The following is a 13,381-nucleotide window of genomic DNA, read 5'->3' on the forward strand; positions in this document are numbered from 1 at the left end:
ATGCATTTACCTATTCGTGCTTTCTTGATAGACACCCAACTACATACTGCGGTGTCCCTCTGTTTACTGGTTACAAGTCAGCGGCCTTCCTGTACTTAAAATAAATGCTTTCTTACCTATGAATTCACATGCCCTCCCTTTCTATTAGCGTTAACAACTGTACTAGTGGTACATGATGCTCTATCGAATTATTTTTTATATGCCTTAACTTCTCTCCACTAAGGAAACACTGTTACATTTAACTATTCATTGCCACGACCCTGGTTATTTACTTACAGACTTGACAGTTTCAGCTACTGCTAAGATAATTATTTCTGCCATGCCTCATCTCACTTCTCCACACTGATGCTAGTTTTGAATGCAAATACCCGAACAAGTGCAACAGAACAGAACAAGTGTAAGTAGCGGGTAACTTTTTTCAAAATGAAAAGTCAAGCAAAATGACACCTGTTTACATCTTGCCTGAAGAAGGGGCCTTAGTTGCCTCAAAAGCTTGCATATTGTAATCATTTTAGTTAGCCAATAAAAGGCATCATTTTGCTTGACTTCTTGCTACATTCATAATGGCTAACATGGTACAACACCCTAGTACTTCAAAATGCTTTCCAAACACTCAGATACATTTGCACTCAGCAAAAAAATCTGTTATAAAGGGAATAGAATAGGTTCCTTAGCAGCCACCAAAAAACAAAGTTTTCAGGATGAACATTTGTATTTTAACTAACACTCACACCACAGTAGCACAAAGCACCTTCACCTCTTTCATTTGCAAGGATTACATCAGCATGTCAGTACATCTCAGTCTCCACCAGCCTCATAGTCTCTTTTGCTAGTGTCAAATCATTTTTTTATCTTTCAACCACAGGCTTATCCCACTGGCAGAGCACAAATAACACCTTAGATAGAGTTACATAAGGTGTTTGATGTGACAATATGATCTGAAGTGGTAGCCAACAGCATGTTTGAATTCAACTACAGAAAAAGGCCTATAAATGATTACACAGTTATGTTTAGAATGTTGGCATCAGAGGTGGTTTGGTATAAAATACCCAGTCAGAGGCTAGACAATATTTATGAAGAATTTCTCACCATGGTGCAAACTTCACAGTACAGCACAAGCTCTATATAATAAATATTGTGGGTGATCTCCTGGCAGCACTGGAGGACACCCTCAAAGATACCTACAATACATTAAGAAGAATCTGGCAGCACCTTTCAATGCCCACTTTCTAAACTGGCAACCGAGCAGCATTGTTCACCTAAAAGATTTCTGAAAGCAGATGAAAGAAGGAGGCAGAAAGGCAATGATAAGGCATCTGACAATGGCTATGCCAGAGGAGTTGGGGACTGTGGAGGAAGAGCTGGTGCGGTTGCACCCAGATTTATCAGAGGCCTTGAATGTGTCACTAACAGTGATGTGGTTGCAGAATCTGTCCCACCAGGAATGTGTATACCAGCTAGTACAATACTGTAATGGGAAAGTGTAAATTGATATATAGTGATCCCCCGCCTATCGCGGAAGTTATGTTCCAGACAGATCAGGGATAAACTTAAATTGTAAACTTATTAAAACAGACTTTGTAAACACATAAGATATGTGGATGTCGGGCTAAAGATATGAGTAACATCTCTCTATTATAAAAAAAAATCTTGGCAGGGAGACCAGGGAGACGAGGCATGATCTTCTCGGAAGACAATTTGATGTCCCACGAGAGACATTTTAACATCACACAAGACAAGGCAGTGAGACAGAAGGGCAGCTGCTGTACAGGCTTTTAAATGATCGATGCACAGAGCGACAAGCAGAACCTGCATCTTGGCAGAAGCAGCACGAAGCCAGTAGCTGATCCGTTCGCCTCTCCTTAGTGCCTCTCCTTATGTACCACTGTGAATAACTGGTGACTGATGAGGAAATCATTGGCATGCGCAATGATGGGTCAAGACACATTAAGATACACAATCAACACAGTTAGTCATAAAGACATTAGGAAACTAATCAGTTATTTTAAGCTATTGTACCACATTCTATCTAAAGTTTTGAGGCATAAAAAAAAAATATCAAGAAGATGTAAGCAGTGAAAAACCCAGGTAGCTTCAGCATATAAACCTGCACTCATAACCGACTTTTGGAATATGCTAACAAATGAGAATTATGTCAAAATAACATGACACTTGATGCATGAAGAATGACAGGTGAAATCATTAGCAGTAAAAATTCTAAATTTTTCAGGAAGAAATACAAGAAGGAAACTTGTTGAGAAGCTAACTGCTATGTTTTAGAATATAGACTCATAGGCAAAGTGGTTTGAGAACATTCATAACACACAAGACATTAGTAGCATGGATTTACAGTACAAGACAAAGCCAAAGCAGATATTAGCATGTATCTTAATCATTGCAGAAGGCTACCTGGGTATACCAGCAATAGTTTTGCTTTTAGAGAAGTTATTCTCAGTTGCTGACCAAACAATAACAAGCTGTGCATGCAACTAACTTCTAAAAATATGTAAATGTTCCTATTTTTATACAGAAGTTTTTCGGGACATTTTTCAGTAATATAAAGAGATAGACTATGGCATGCTGTGCAGGTGCTAGGTTATTTTGCACCCTAGGCCAAGCTTGTTAGTGTGCCAACCGACTATTCGGTAGCTAACCAGTGTGGCTAGGTTTTTCACCCCTTATGATCTGCACCCTAGGTGAATGCCTAATTTGTCTTAATGATGGGAGTGGCCCTTGTGGCTGGTTTATTTTAACATTAAAAATATTTACATGCACAAAAAAAAAAAAACTATTCTGGGAAATTTATATATGTTTCATTTTAAAAACTGATGACTATTAATTAATCACAGTAAATTATTAACGATAAAACGTGTTCAATATCTGCACTTCTTTTATGTACCATTGGCAAGGAAATATTACCTACTATTTTTATTTCACAGCATCTACTATGGTTATTTTCACAGAAAAGCCCCAAAGTAAAGCAAAATACAAAAAGTAGCAGGAAATGTCAGCCAAGAAAGGCATCAGAAAGCATAAGCTGTCTTTGTGAATTATGGTCTTTTAACATAGACCAAACATATTCTGAAATACTGATTGACAACTGTAAAATGGCAAATGAGTGTGTAAGCTTTGTCAAGGAATATCTTCTCACCTTATGTTGTTTTCTAAATGTACCCCAGTCTTGCTAGGATGAGAGCCACCTCCATATAACTCTGTGTTGCAAAAGTCAATTTAGGAACTAGTGGTTTGTAGAAATATTTTAAATACACCTGCATCAACTTAAATGTCATTTCACTTAGTAATTTACTTTGACCTGTTTTATCAGAAATGCAATTTCTAATATTAGTTTAAATAAATGAGGAAATGAATAAGGGAGAGATGGTATAGATAGATAGATAGATAGATAGATAGATAGATAGATAGATAGATAGATAGATAGATAGATAGATAGATACTTTATTAATCCCCAAGGGGAAATTCTCATACTCCAGCAATATGAGATACTTTTTTATACTGATAAAAACAATATTAATTAGTGATTAGTGATAAAAACACAGTGCAAGTTAAAAAGTGCAAGATGGAGTGTGTGAGGCAGGTATAACAGTCAAAAACATTGTATAATGTTACCGTTTACCCAAACCCCCCCCACCCTGGTGGAATTGAAGAGTCGCATAGTGTGATCTCCTCAGTCTGTCAGTGGAGCAGGACAGTGACAGCAGCAGTCTGTTGTTGAAGCTGCTCCTCTGTCTGGAAATGATACTGTTCAGGGATGCAGTGGATTCTCCATGATTGACAGGAGCCTGCTCAGCGCCCGTTGCTCTGCCACAGATTTCAAACTGTCCAGCTCCGTGCCTACAATAGAGCCTGCCTTCCTCACCAGGCGTGGCTTTTGTCCAGGCGTGAGGAGTCCCTCTTCTTTATGCTGCCTCCCCAGCACACCACCGCGTAGAAGAGAGTGCTCACCACAACCGTTTGATAGAACATCTGTAGCATCTTATTGCAGATGTTGAAAGATGCCAGCCTTCTAAGGAAGTATAGTCGGTATAGTAGTATCTAAAGAACTAAAAGATAGTCTTGTCAGTGTGTATAGGAGGAGTGTCAGGGTGGTGAGTAGTGGTGAGGAGTGTTAGGGTAAAGTGTGACAGTGCAGCTTAAACTGGTGGTGATGGTCTGGGAGATCAAAATCATTGGAAAAATAAAAGATGCACCAAGCATAATGTGGTGGAGTTTAAAACAGGAAGGACTTAAGAACAAGTTTAGGAAGAAAGTTGTTAATGGAGTGTGGAGGAATGGTGATAGAAGAATAGCAAAGTTGTATTAGGAGTAGGAGAAGATGTGTTGAGTAGGACAACAGGAAGGAGCCCACCTGGGTACAAAGGGACATGGTGGAGGAATAGGGAGGTACAGGATGTAATAAAGAGTAAGAAGGAGGCAAATATGAATTGATACCAATCACTGAGGGAGGACGTATAGACAGAAAAGCAAGGAGGCAGAGAAGACAGCGGCAAGAGCCAAGGCACAGGCTTTGGAGGAAATCCATGAAACATTGGAGACAAAACAGAGAAAAATAATTATTTTTAGAATAATGAAGGCTTGGAACAAGACTGGAAAGGATTTTAGTTAGATTAAGTATATAAAAGATGAGGAAGGTGTGGTCTTATATGAGCATGACAGGATCCAGAGTGGCTGGAAGAAGTACTTTGAAAAGCTGTTGAATGAAGAATATTCAAGGGTAGTACTTGGGAATGGGGTCCCAAATGAAGGGCTAGTACCAACAATAAGGAAAAAAATAATAATTAATAATAGAATGGCAACAGGACTGGATGAAATACCAGAAAGTGAAAGAGTTTAGGAGAAGAGGGAGTAGATGTGTTCCTAGATCTAAGGCAGACTATCTATGAACAGGAGAGAATACCAGAGTCAAAGAACAGTGTTATTGTGCCCATTTATAAGGATAAGAGTGAAGTTAAGGACTGTTGAGACAACAGAGGGATAAAACTGATGTCACACAAAATGAAGGGATTAGGAAAGACGCCACCACAGAGGATGAGCAGTTTGGTTGTATGCCAGGAAGAGGAAAAACTGATGCAGCCTTTGTATTCAAATAGCTGATAAAGAAGCATTGAGAAAAACAGAAAGGATTGCATCTGGTGTTTATTGATGTGGACACGCTAATGATAGCATACCATGTCAAGATGTCTGGAGGTACATGACAGAGGAAGGGGTACCAGAGAAGTATGTGAGGGTTGTCAAGGATATGTACCATGGAGTTAGGACTCTAGTTAAAAGCAGTGTTGAGGTAACAGACAAGATCCCAGTTACAGTAGGTCTGCACCAGGGATCTTCTTTATGTGCTTTCCTCTTTAATCTGGTTATGGGTTTGTTGAGTCATGGGATAAAAGACCAATCATCCTGATGCATGCCTTTTGCTGATGACATTGTGTTGTGTAGCACCACAAAAGTGTAAGTGGAGGGAAAGTTGGAAGAATGGAGAAGGGCTTTGCAAGATAGAGAGTTAAAGATAAATTGGAAGAAGACAGAATATATGAGGTTTGATGATGATCAGGATTCAGAAGTTAGCCTGCAGGGAGAGCTTTTGAAGAGAGTTGATACATTTAAACATCTAGGATCAGTGGTAGCCTGAGATGGAAAACTAGATACAGAGATAATCCATTGAGTGTAGTGCAGATGGAAAAATTGCAAGAAGGTATTAGGAGAATTGTGTTATCAAAGAATTAAGGTGAAGGTTAAAGGTAGGGGTTTTAAGACAGTGGTAACACCAGCATTGATGTATGGAACTGAGACATGGGCAGTAAAGCGAGTGCGAGTGAATAAGTCAGATATGGCAGCAATGGAAATGTTGAGATGGATGTGTGGAGCTACAGAAAGAACAGAATAAGGAATTAAACAATTAGAGGTACAACAGAAGTAGGAGATATCTAACAAAGTACAGGAAAGTAGGTTGAAGTGGTATAGACATGTGATGAGGAGAGAGAATAAATACGTGGACAAGAGAGTGATGGCAATGGAAGTGCACTGGGAAAGCAAGGAAGGCCAAAGTGGAGGAGGATATATACAGAAAAAGAAGAACTGAATGAAAAGGGATTAACTGGGAATGAGGTACAGGATCATGCTGTTTGGAGAAGGGTGATGAAGCACACTGAAGCCAAAAAGAAGTGGGAAAAAATGAAGAGGATAAAGTTTATAAAAATGGATGTCAGTTTAAAAAGAGCTAAAAATAAAAACATATGAAATGTAAATGAAGTTAGAAATCATAGTATTTTTAACAGGTTTGATTTACTGTACCCAATATCCTATATACACATTGCACATTGTGCTTTTCATTAGTTTTATGTATAAAACAGGAAGCATTAACATAATCTATAATCACTATCAAGTCACTCAATTTGAACTTTGAATAGCTTTCTGGATACAGAATATAAGCTCTGTTTTTGCAATGTTTACACAATTATATATAACTTTATCACAGGTATTTATATATAGAAGTATTTTATTGTACAAAACTTTTATTTATTTTTTAAAAACTATTTAACATTTTTCATTTCAGATTGAGAACATGTTAAAAGATTTATATTTTAAGTATATTATTTATGAAAATAATTTTTGTAAACATTTAACACTAGAATTACCAAAGTCTATGAAAAAAACTTGTAAACCCGACCCACCTTAAATCCCATCGCACCTCTCTGTCAGCATCTTTTGTCTTGTAAATGTCTCAATAAAAACAAGCAGCCTACTACCCCATCCTCCCACCGCTGCAGAAAGGACAAAAAGTTCTCCCAGTTCAATTCTTGATTATCTGGGAGTGAGCTACCTAGAGTTGTATAGGGTAAATAATTTTGTGTGTGTTCTGATCTGATGCTGTTAGTTTTCAAATGATATTGCATTAGTGCGATGATGTTTTCTGATTGGTACTATTCAGGTCATTAAATGATTTCTTCAAAATGTCGCATATAATTTTCTCTTTCTTTGTCTCTCCGGTGTTGCGTTGACATCATGCACCAGAAGGCGTGAGCTTATTCAGTGCGAGCAGGAGTACACAGGTGGTCAGTTGCTGTGTGCTACAACATGCCTGACCTGGCAGCGATCAACGTACATGTACCGTATAAGGCAGTGCACGGGGTCCACTGAGAAAAGAAGAGTGTTCTTTGTTCACCTTGCAGAGGAACTTCGTTGTTGCTTCATACAAGAAAAGGTGATGGAAAAAGAAAAAAAGGATGCAACATCGATAAGCTTCTGTTCCAAGACCGCCGCTTCCTCTAGGAAAACAAACTCAGTGTCAGGTGCTCCTTCAATATAATAGGAACCACGGCATACAGAGAAGTGTGTACATGTATGCTTTTATTGTATAATGTTAACAATATGAGCAACTCACTACTCAAAACGGTAAATTTACTAGGGAGCTGGTTTTGAACTCGTAACCTCTGAATTATAAGTCAGCAGTTTGTACCGCTGCTCCACGGAGACTGTCGTACTAGCCTTCTACCTTTTGTGAAAGTGTTTATTGATATTTGGACTTCAGCCTTCACACATTATATAGTTCACGTCTACATTTTGTCATTTATTACTAAAACATGAAAAACGTTTCTGCTTTAACAATGTGTTTACGTAGATTGTTGTAGACACGGAACACACATGAAATTATTTTCCCTGTACAACTCCAGGTAGCTCACTCTCAGAAAATCAAGGCTTGAACTGGGAGAAATTCTTGCCCTTTCTGTGGTGGTGGCGGGGATGGTATAGCAGGCTGTTTGCTGCTTGAGCTTATTGACACATTTACAAGACAAAAGATGCTGACGGAGAGGTACGAAGGGATTTAAGGTGGGCCGGGTTTACGAGTTTTTTCGTAGGGTTTGGTAATTCTAGTGTTAAATAATGAAATAAAAGAGTCTCTACCACATTGCGCTGCTACTGCTTGACTTTGTTTTCACATCTGTATGCTATTCTTATGCAATTAGTAAGCAACTTTTGAATGTCTTTTCTTTAAAAAACTCAGCTACTGACAGTTAAAGGTCCAAGAACTTAGCTGAAGAGTTGACTATTCCTTGCCTTAACTATTGTAGACCACAGAAACTTGTCCTAATGATGATAACGTACATATTTTTTCTATAGCTGCTTGTATTTTCAAGGTTATATCTGCACATTTCTTGTTTTTCTACAGTGTTCAAATATGCTGTACTTCTGTCAGTAGTAATGAACTGGGAGCATCTTTATGAGGTTGTCACATCTGTGGACATGAGGAAGATGACCGTTTCTTTAGGAGCATGTGCTCACTCACAACATAGAAGCAAATATATTGCCATATATAACCTTCCCCCATCCTCTTTTCAACAATCTCAATAAGTGGACACTATACATTAATGCTGAATTAGTTACCTGGAGGTCCAATTAGGCCAGGGGGACCTTGAAGACCTAAAAGAAAATAAAGGTACTTTAACAGAAATCAAAATATCAAAAATAATTACAAAAAGACAGTCCAAATTTTGAGACTACATTCTGTGTTAAAGAACTGGAATTCTTCACAGATTTGTCACTTTCCACTACTAAACAGCATGCAGAAGCAGCTAAGAAAAGTAATGGAATGCTGGGTTACATAGCAAGTTAGCAAGTTCTTTATAGCTGAAGTTAAGGCAGATGGCAAAAAAGCATCTAACTCTATGTTGTCTTCTTAAATTTATAAAGATTTATTTAATTAAAAGATTTAACTGTGAAAATTCAACATTTTATCATGTTTATCTTAAATTGTAGTAAATATTCAATGTAGGTAAAATTACTTAACTCACATTAGCTGGGAAAATTAATCTTGTTAAAAAAATATCTTCTCAAAATTCTCTGTCAGTCCCTTTCAATATATGTTTACAAATAATTCTTTAAAAATTGATATGATTGTAATTTTTTTCTTTTGGAATACACAAAAGCTACATATAAAACACAAAATAGATTTTTAAAGTTTTATTTATTGAATTTATTAAAAGCATATAACATTCCATACAATCAAATCAACCCCCACCCATGAGAAAGAGAGGAAGGCCAACAACCAGAGCAAAACTGTTAAGAGTAGTAAAGAGAGAAAGGAGTCTTTTCCCCCCAATATAAATGCTTATTCTAAAATGTTATTGATTAGGTCCTGCCAGGTTTTAAAAAGGTTTTGAACATATCTAAGTGAGAATTAGATTTTTTCCATTTTCAAATAGTACATAAAATCAGTCACCCACTGACTTAAAAGAAGTAGGGTAGAATTCTTCTAGTTCAGCAAGACAAGTCTATGTGCTAATAGTGAAGTGAAGGCAGTTACATTTTGTTTGTCCTTCTCCACTTTAACCCAATCTGGGAGTACACCAGACACAACTTTTAATGGAGTAGGAGAGATTGTGACACCAAGGCATTTAAACATTTTCATCCAGAATTATGTTAATTTTGTACACTCCCAACACATGTGGCGCAGTGAAACTGGGGCTTGATTGCAACGTTTACAGGTTAGATCTTGCCCTGGAAACATCTTGGACAATTTCAAATGAGACAGATGTGCTCAATAAAAGAATAATTGGATGTTTTGCACATATGGCGCTAGAGTAAATTCTAAGTGTGGCTGCCTTCCACTCTGCTTCTGAAATGCTGAGTAAGAGATTATTTTCTCACTGTACCCTGGGATCTTTAAATGGAAGGGACTTTAAAATGGTTTTATATATTATAGAAATGCTGTTTGAGCCCCCAAGACTGATCAATATCTCTTCTGGAATAGAAAATAGGTGGGAGGTGAGGAAAACTGGGCAGATTCCGTTTAGCAAAGTTTCTAATTTGGAGATAGTGGAAAGATTGTGTTGGTGGAAAATTAAATTTGGAGTATAATTGTTCAAAGTCGTTATTTATACAAAAATCTCTAAATGATTTAATCTCATAAGTTTTCCAAACATTAAAAACTGTGCAAGTTCGAGATGGTGGAAAAAGGTGGTTATCATGTAGATGTGCCACAGATAAAATATTCTCTAACTTGAAGTGCTTCCTACATTGGTTCCATATTCTGAGTGAATGAAGCACAATTGGGGTGTTAGTATATTGACAATACCTTGTATTTACTAGTGTACAAAGCAAGGAATATGAAGAAGTGCTGCATTCATTTCTACTTCAGACCAAGCTAGTGTCCATGTTTATTTATTTGTGTCAATGTCCAGGTTTTTATAACTTGAATGTTTGCCACCCAGTAATAAAATTAAAAATTAGGAAGAGCCATGTCGCCTTCTGATTTAGGTTGTTATAGGGTCGCTTTATGAAGGTGTGGATTTTTCCAATTTCAAATAAATATAGTTATGATTGAATCTAAATTCTTAAAAAGATTTGTTAACATATATGGGGATGATTTGAAATAGGAACAAAAACTTAGGGAGGATACTCATCTTCACAATGGTAATTCTCCTTTCTAAAGTATGATGGAGGGTAGACCATCTATGCACATCTTGTTTAATTTTACCCATTCAAACAGCAAAATTTTGTTGAAAACAATTTTGAAAAGTAAAATTATATTTACTTGTGATGTTGACCCCTAGGTATTTAAACTGATCTGCAATGATAAAAGGGAAGGTGTCCAATCTAATGTTGTTTGCTAGAGAATTCACTGGAAAGAGCACACTTTTGTTCAAATTAATTTTAATTCCAGATATCTTTTGAAATTCTGCTAGTGCTGTTTGGGCTGTAGGCACAAAATTTTGTGGGTCTGATATATAGTGAACCATATCCTCCTTCTCTGAAAATCCCCTTTATCTCTGATGCATTTTGAAAGTAAACAGCCAATGGCTCAATGGAGATTGCAAATAGCAGTTTTTAACAAGGGGCATCCTTGTCTACTACCGTGTTCTAGTTTGAACTAGTCCAAAATAATGTTGTTAATACAAACTGAAGCTTCTGGACTGGTATACAGTAGTTTGATCCATCCACATATGTTTGGGCCAAACCCAAATTTATGCAAAGTGGTAAATGCTTTTTCTGCATCCAAAGATAATATGATCTCTGGAGTATTAGACTTCATGGGTGAATATATTACATTAAACAGGCATCAAAGATTGGAAGCCAAATGTCTACCTTTAATAAATCCGCTTTGGTCTTATGATATTACTGAAAGGAGCACTTTCTCAATCCTTCTAGCTAGGCCTTTGGAGAGTATCTTAACATCATTTTTCAAAAGTGACATTGGTCTGTATGATGCACATTGTAGTAAGTCCTTATTTTTCTTAGGAACAATGGTAATAAATGCTTGGCTAAATGTTTGAGGTAGATTTTTTGTCTCTGGCTTCAATAAATGTTGCTAATAAGAGGTGGGCTAACTTAACTGATAATGTTTTATAAAATTCAGCAGGGTAGCCATCAGGACCTGCTTTCCCACTCTTAACTGAGTTTATAGCGCCTAGTAATTCTGATAATGTCAGAGGTTTATCCAATTCATCTGCACTTAGAGTATCTAGCTGTGGTATTTGTAATGTAACAAAGAGCGAATTAGGTTGTGTCTTGTGTTCTTTCATCAGAGTAGAATATAAGGACTTATAATGGTCTCTTATAATGGTCTCCAGCACTTCACTCCCAGATAATCAATCAAGGCATGAGCTGGGAAAACTCTGTGGCCATTCTGTGGCTGTGGAGGGATGGTATAGCAGGCTGCTTGCTGCTTGTCTTAATCGGCACATTTATAAGACAAAAGACGCTGAGGAAGAGGTGTGAACGGATTTAAAGTGGGCCAGATCTACAAGTTTTTTCGTAGGCTCTGGTAATTCTAGTGTTAAGCAGCATAAGATGGTGGTCTGTAGGATGACGTTGGAGATCAAGAAGAGGAAGAGAGTGAGGGCAGAGTCAAGGATCAAAAGGTGGAAGTTGAAAAAGGAAGACTGCAAGGTCGAGTTTAGGGAGAAGGTGAGACAGGCACTGAGTGGTACTGAAGAATTACCAGACAGTTGGGAAACTACAGCAGATGTAGTAAGGGTGACGACAAGAAGGGTGCTTGGCATGACATTTGGACAGAGGAAGGAGGAAAAGGAAACCTGGTGGTGGATTGGGGAAGTACAGGAGAGTATACAGAGGAAGAGGATGGCAAAGAAGAAGTGGGATAGTCAGAGATATGCAGAAAGTAGACAAGAGTACAAGGAGATAAGGCGCAAGGTGAAGAGAGAGGTGGCGAAGGCTAAAGAAAAAGCGTATGATGAGTTGTACGAGAGGTTGAACACTAAGGAGGAAGAAAAGGACCTGTACCAATTGGCTAGACACAGGATGGAAACATATTCACAATAGAGGAGAGTGTGTTGAGCAGATGGAAAGAGTACTTTGAGAGGCTTATGAATGAAGAGAACGAGAGAGAGAAGAGGTTGGATGATGTGGAGATAGTGAATCAGGAAGTGCAATGGATTAGCAAGGAGGAAGTAAGGACAGCTATGAAGAGGTTGAAAAATGGAAAAACCGTTGGTCCAGATGACATACCCGTGGAAGCATGGAGGTGTTTTAGAGAGATGGCAGTGGAGTTTTTAACCAGATTGTTTAATGGAATCTTGGAAAGTGAGAGGATGCCTGAGGAGTGTGGAAGAAGTGTACTGGTGCCGATATTTAAGAATAAGGGGGATGTGCAGGACTGTAGTAATCACAGGGGGATAAAATTGATGAGCCACAGCATGAAGTTATGGAAAAGAGTAGTGTAAGCTAGGATAACACTAGAATTGCCAGAGCCTACGAAAATACTCGTAGATCCGGCCCACCTTAAATCGCTTCTTAAATCCATTCGCACCTCTCTGCCAGCGTCTTTTGTCATCTAAATGTGCTGATAAACACGAGCTGCGAGCAGCCGGCTATTCCATCCCCCCACCGACTTAGAACGTGCACAAACTTCTCCCAGCTCATGCCTTGATTGATTATCTGGGAGTGAAGTGGAGTTTTAGAGTGGAAATAATAGATCGTTATTTGGAACACAGACATTTCATGTGTGTTCCGTTTCTACAGTTATCTGTGTAAACACATTGTTAAAACAGAAACTTTTTCATATTTTAGTATTAAATGTTACAAAATGTAGGCATAAACTATAAAATGTGTGAAGCCTGAAGCCCAAAGATTAAATAAACACTTTCACAAAAGGCTCAAGAATGATATGACAGCTTCCATGGTGTAACGCTAAGATTTGCTGATACAGAATGAAACTGGCTTGTTGTGCCTCAGAGATCCGAGTTCGATTCCCCGCTGGGGGAAAAAATGTTTTTTTTTTTTCTTTTTAACTTTCGCTGCTGGGCCTGCCTGAACTCCCTTTCTATCTATATAGTAATAACAGTAATTTTATTATTATATAGCAGCTTCCCTGTCTGCCTATCATATAGTGCCTTTCCTTCCTATCTAT

General features: G+C 37.9%; 1 protein-coding gene across 1 annotated transcript in view; it reads right to left on the minus strand.

The window, feature by feature from the left end:
- col4a5 (collagen, type IV, alpha 5 (Alport syndrome)) overlaps nucleotides 1-13,381 on the minus strand; it is a 456,319-nt gene that overhangs the window by 263,333 nt on the left and 179,605 nt on the right. The window contains exon 20 of the mRNA XM_028815432.2: nucleotides 8,398-8,433. Within this exon, the coding sequence (XP_028671265.2) occupies nucleotides 8,398-8,433 (36 nt within the window). The remainder of the gene's footprint in view (nucleotides 1-8,397; nucleotides 8,434-13,381) is intronic.

Source organism: Erpetoichthys calabaricus, chromosome 12, assembly GCF_900747795.2.
Source record: "Erpetoichthys calabaricus chromosome 12, fErpCal1.3, whole genome shotgun sequence".
Lineage (NCBI taxonomy): Eukaryota > Metazoa > Chordata > Cladistia > Polypteriformes > Polypteridae > Erpetoichthys > Erpetoichthys calabaricus.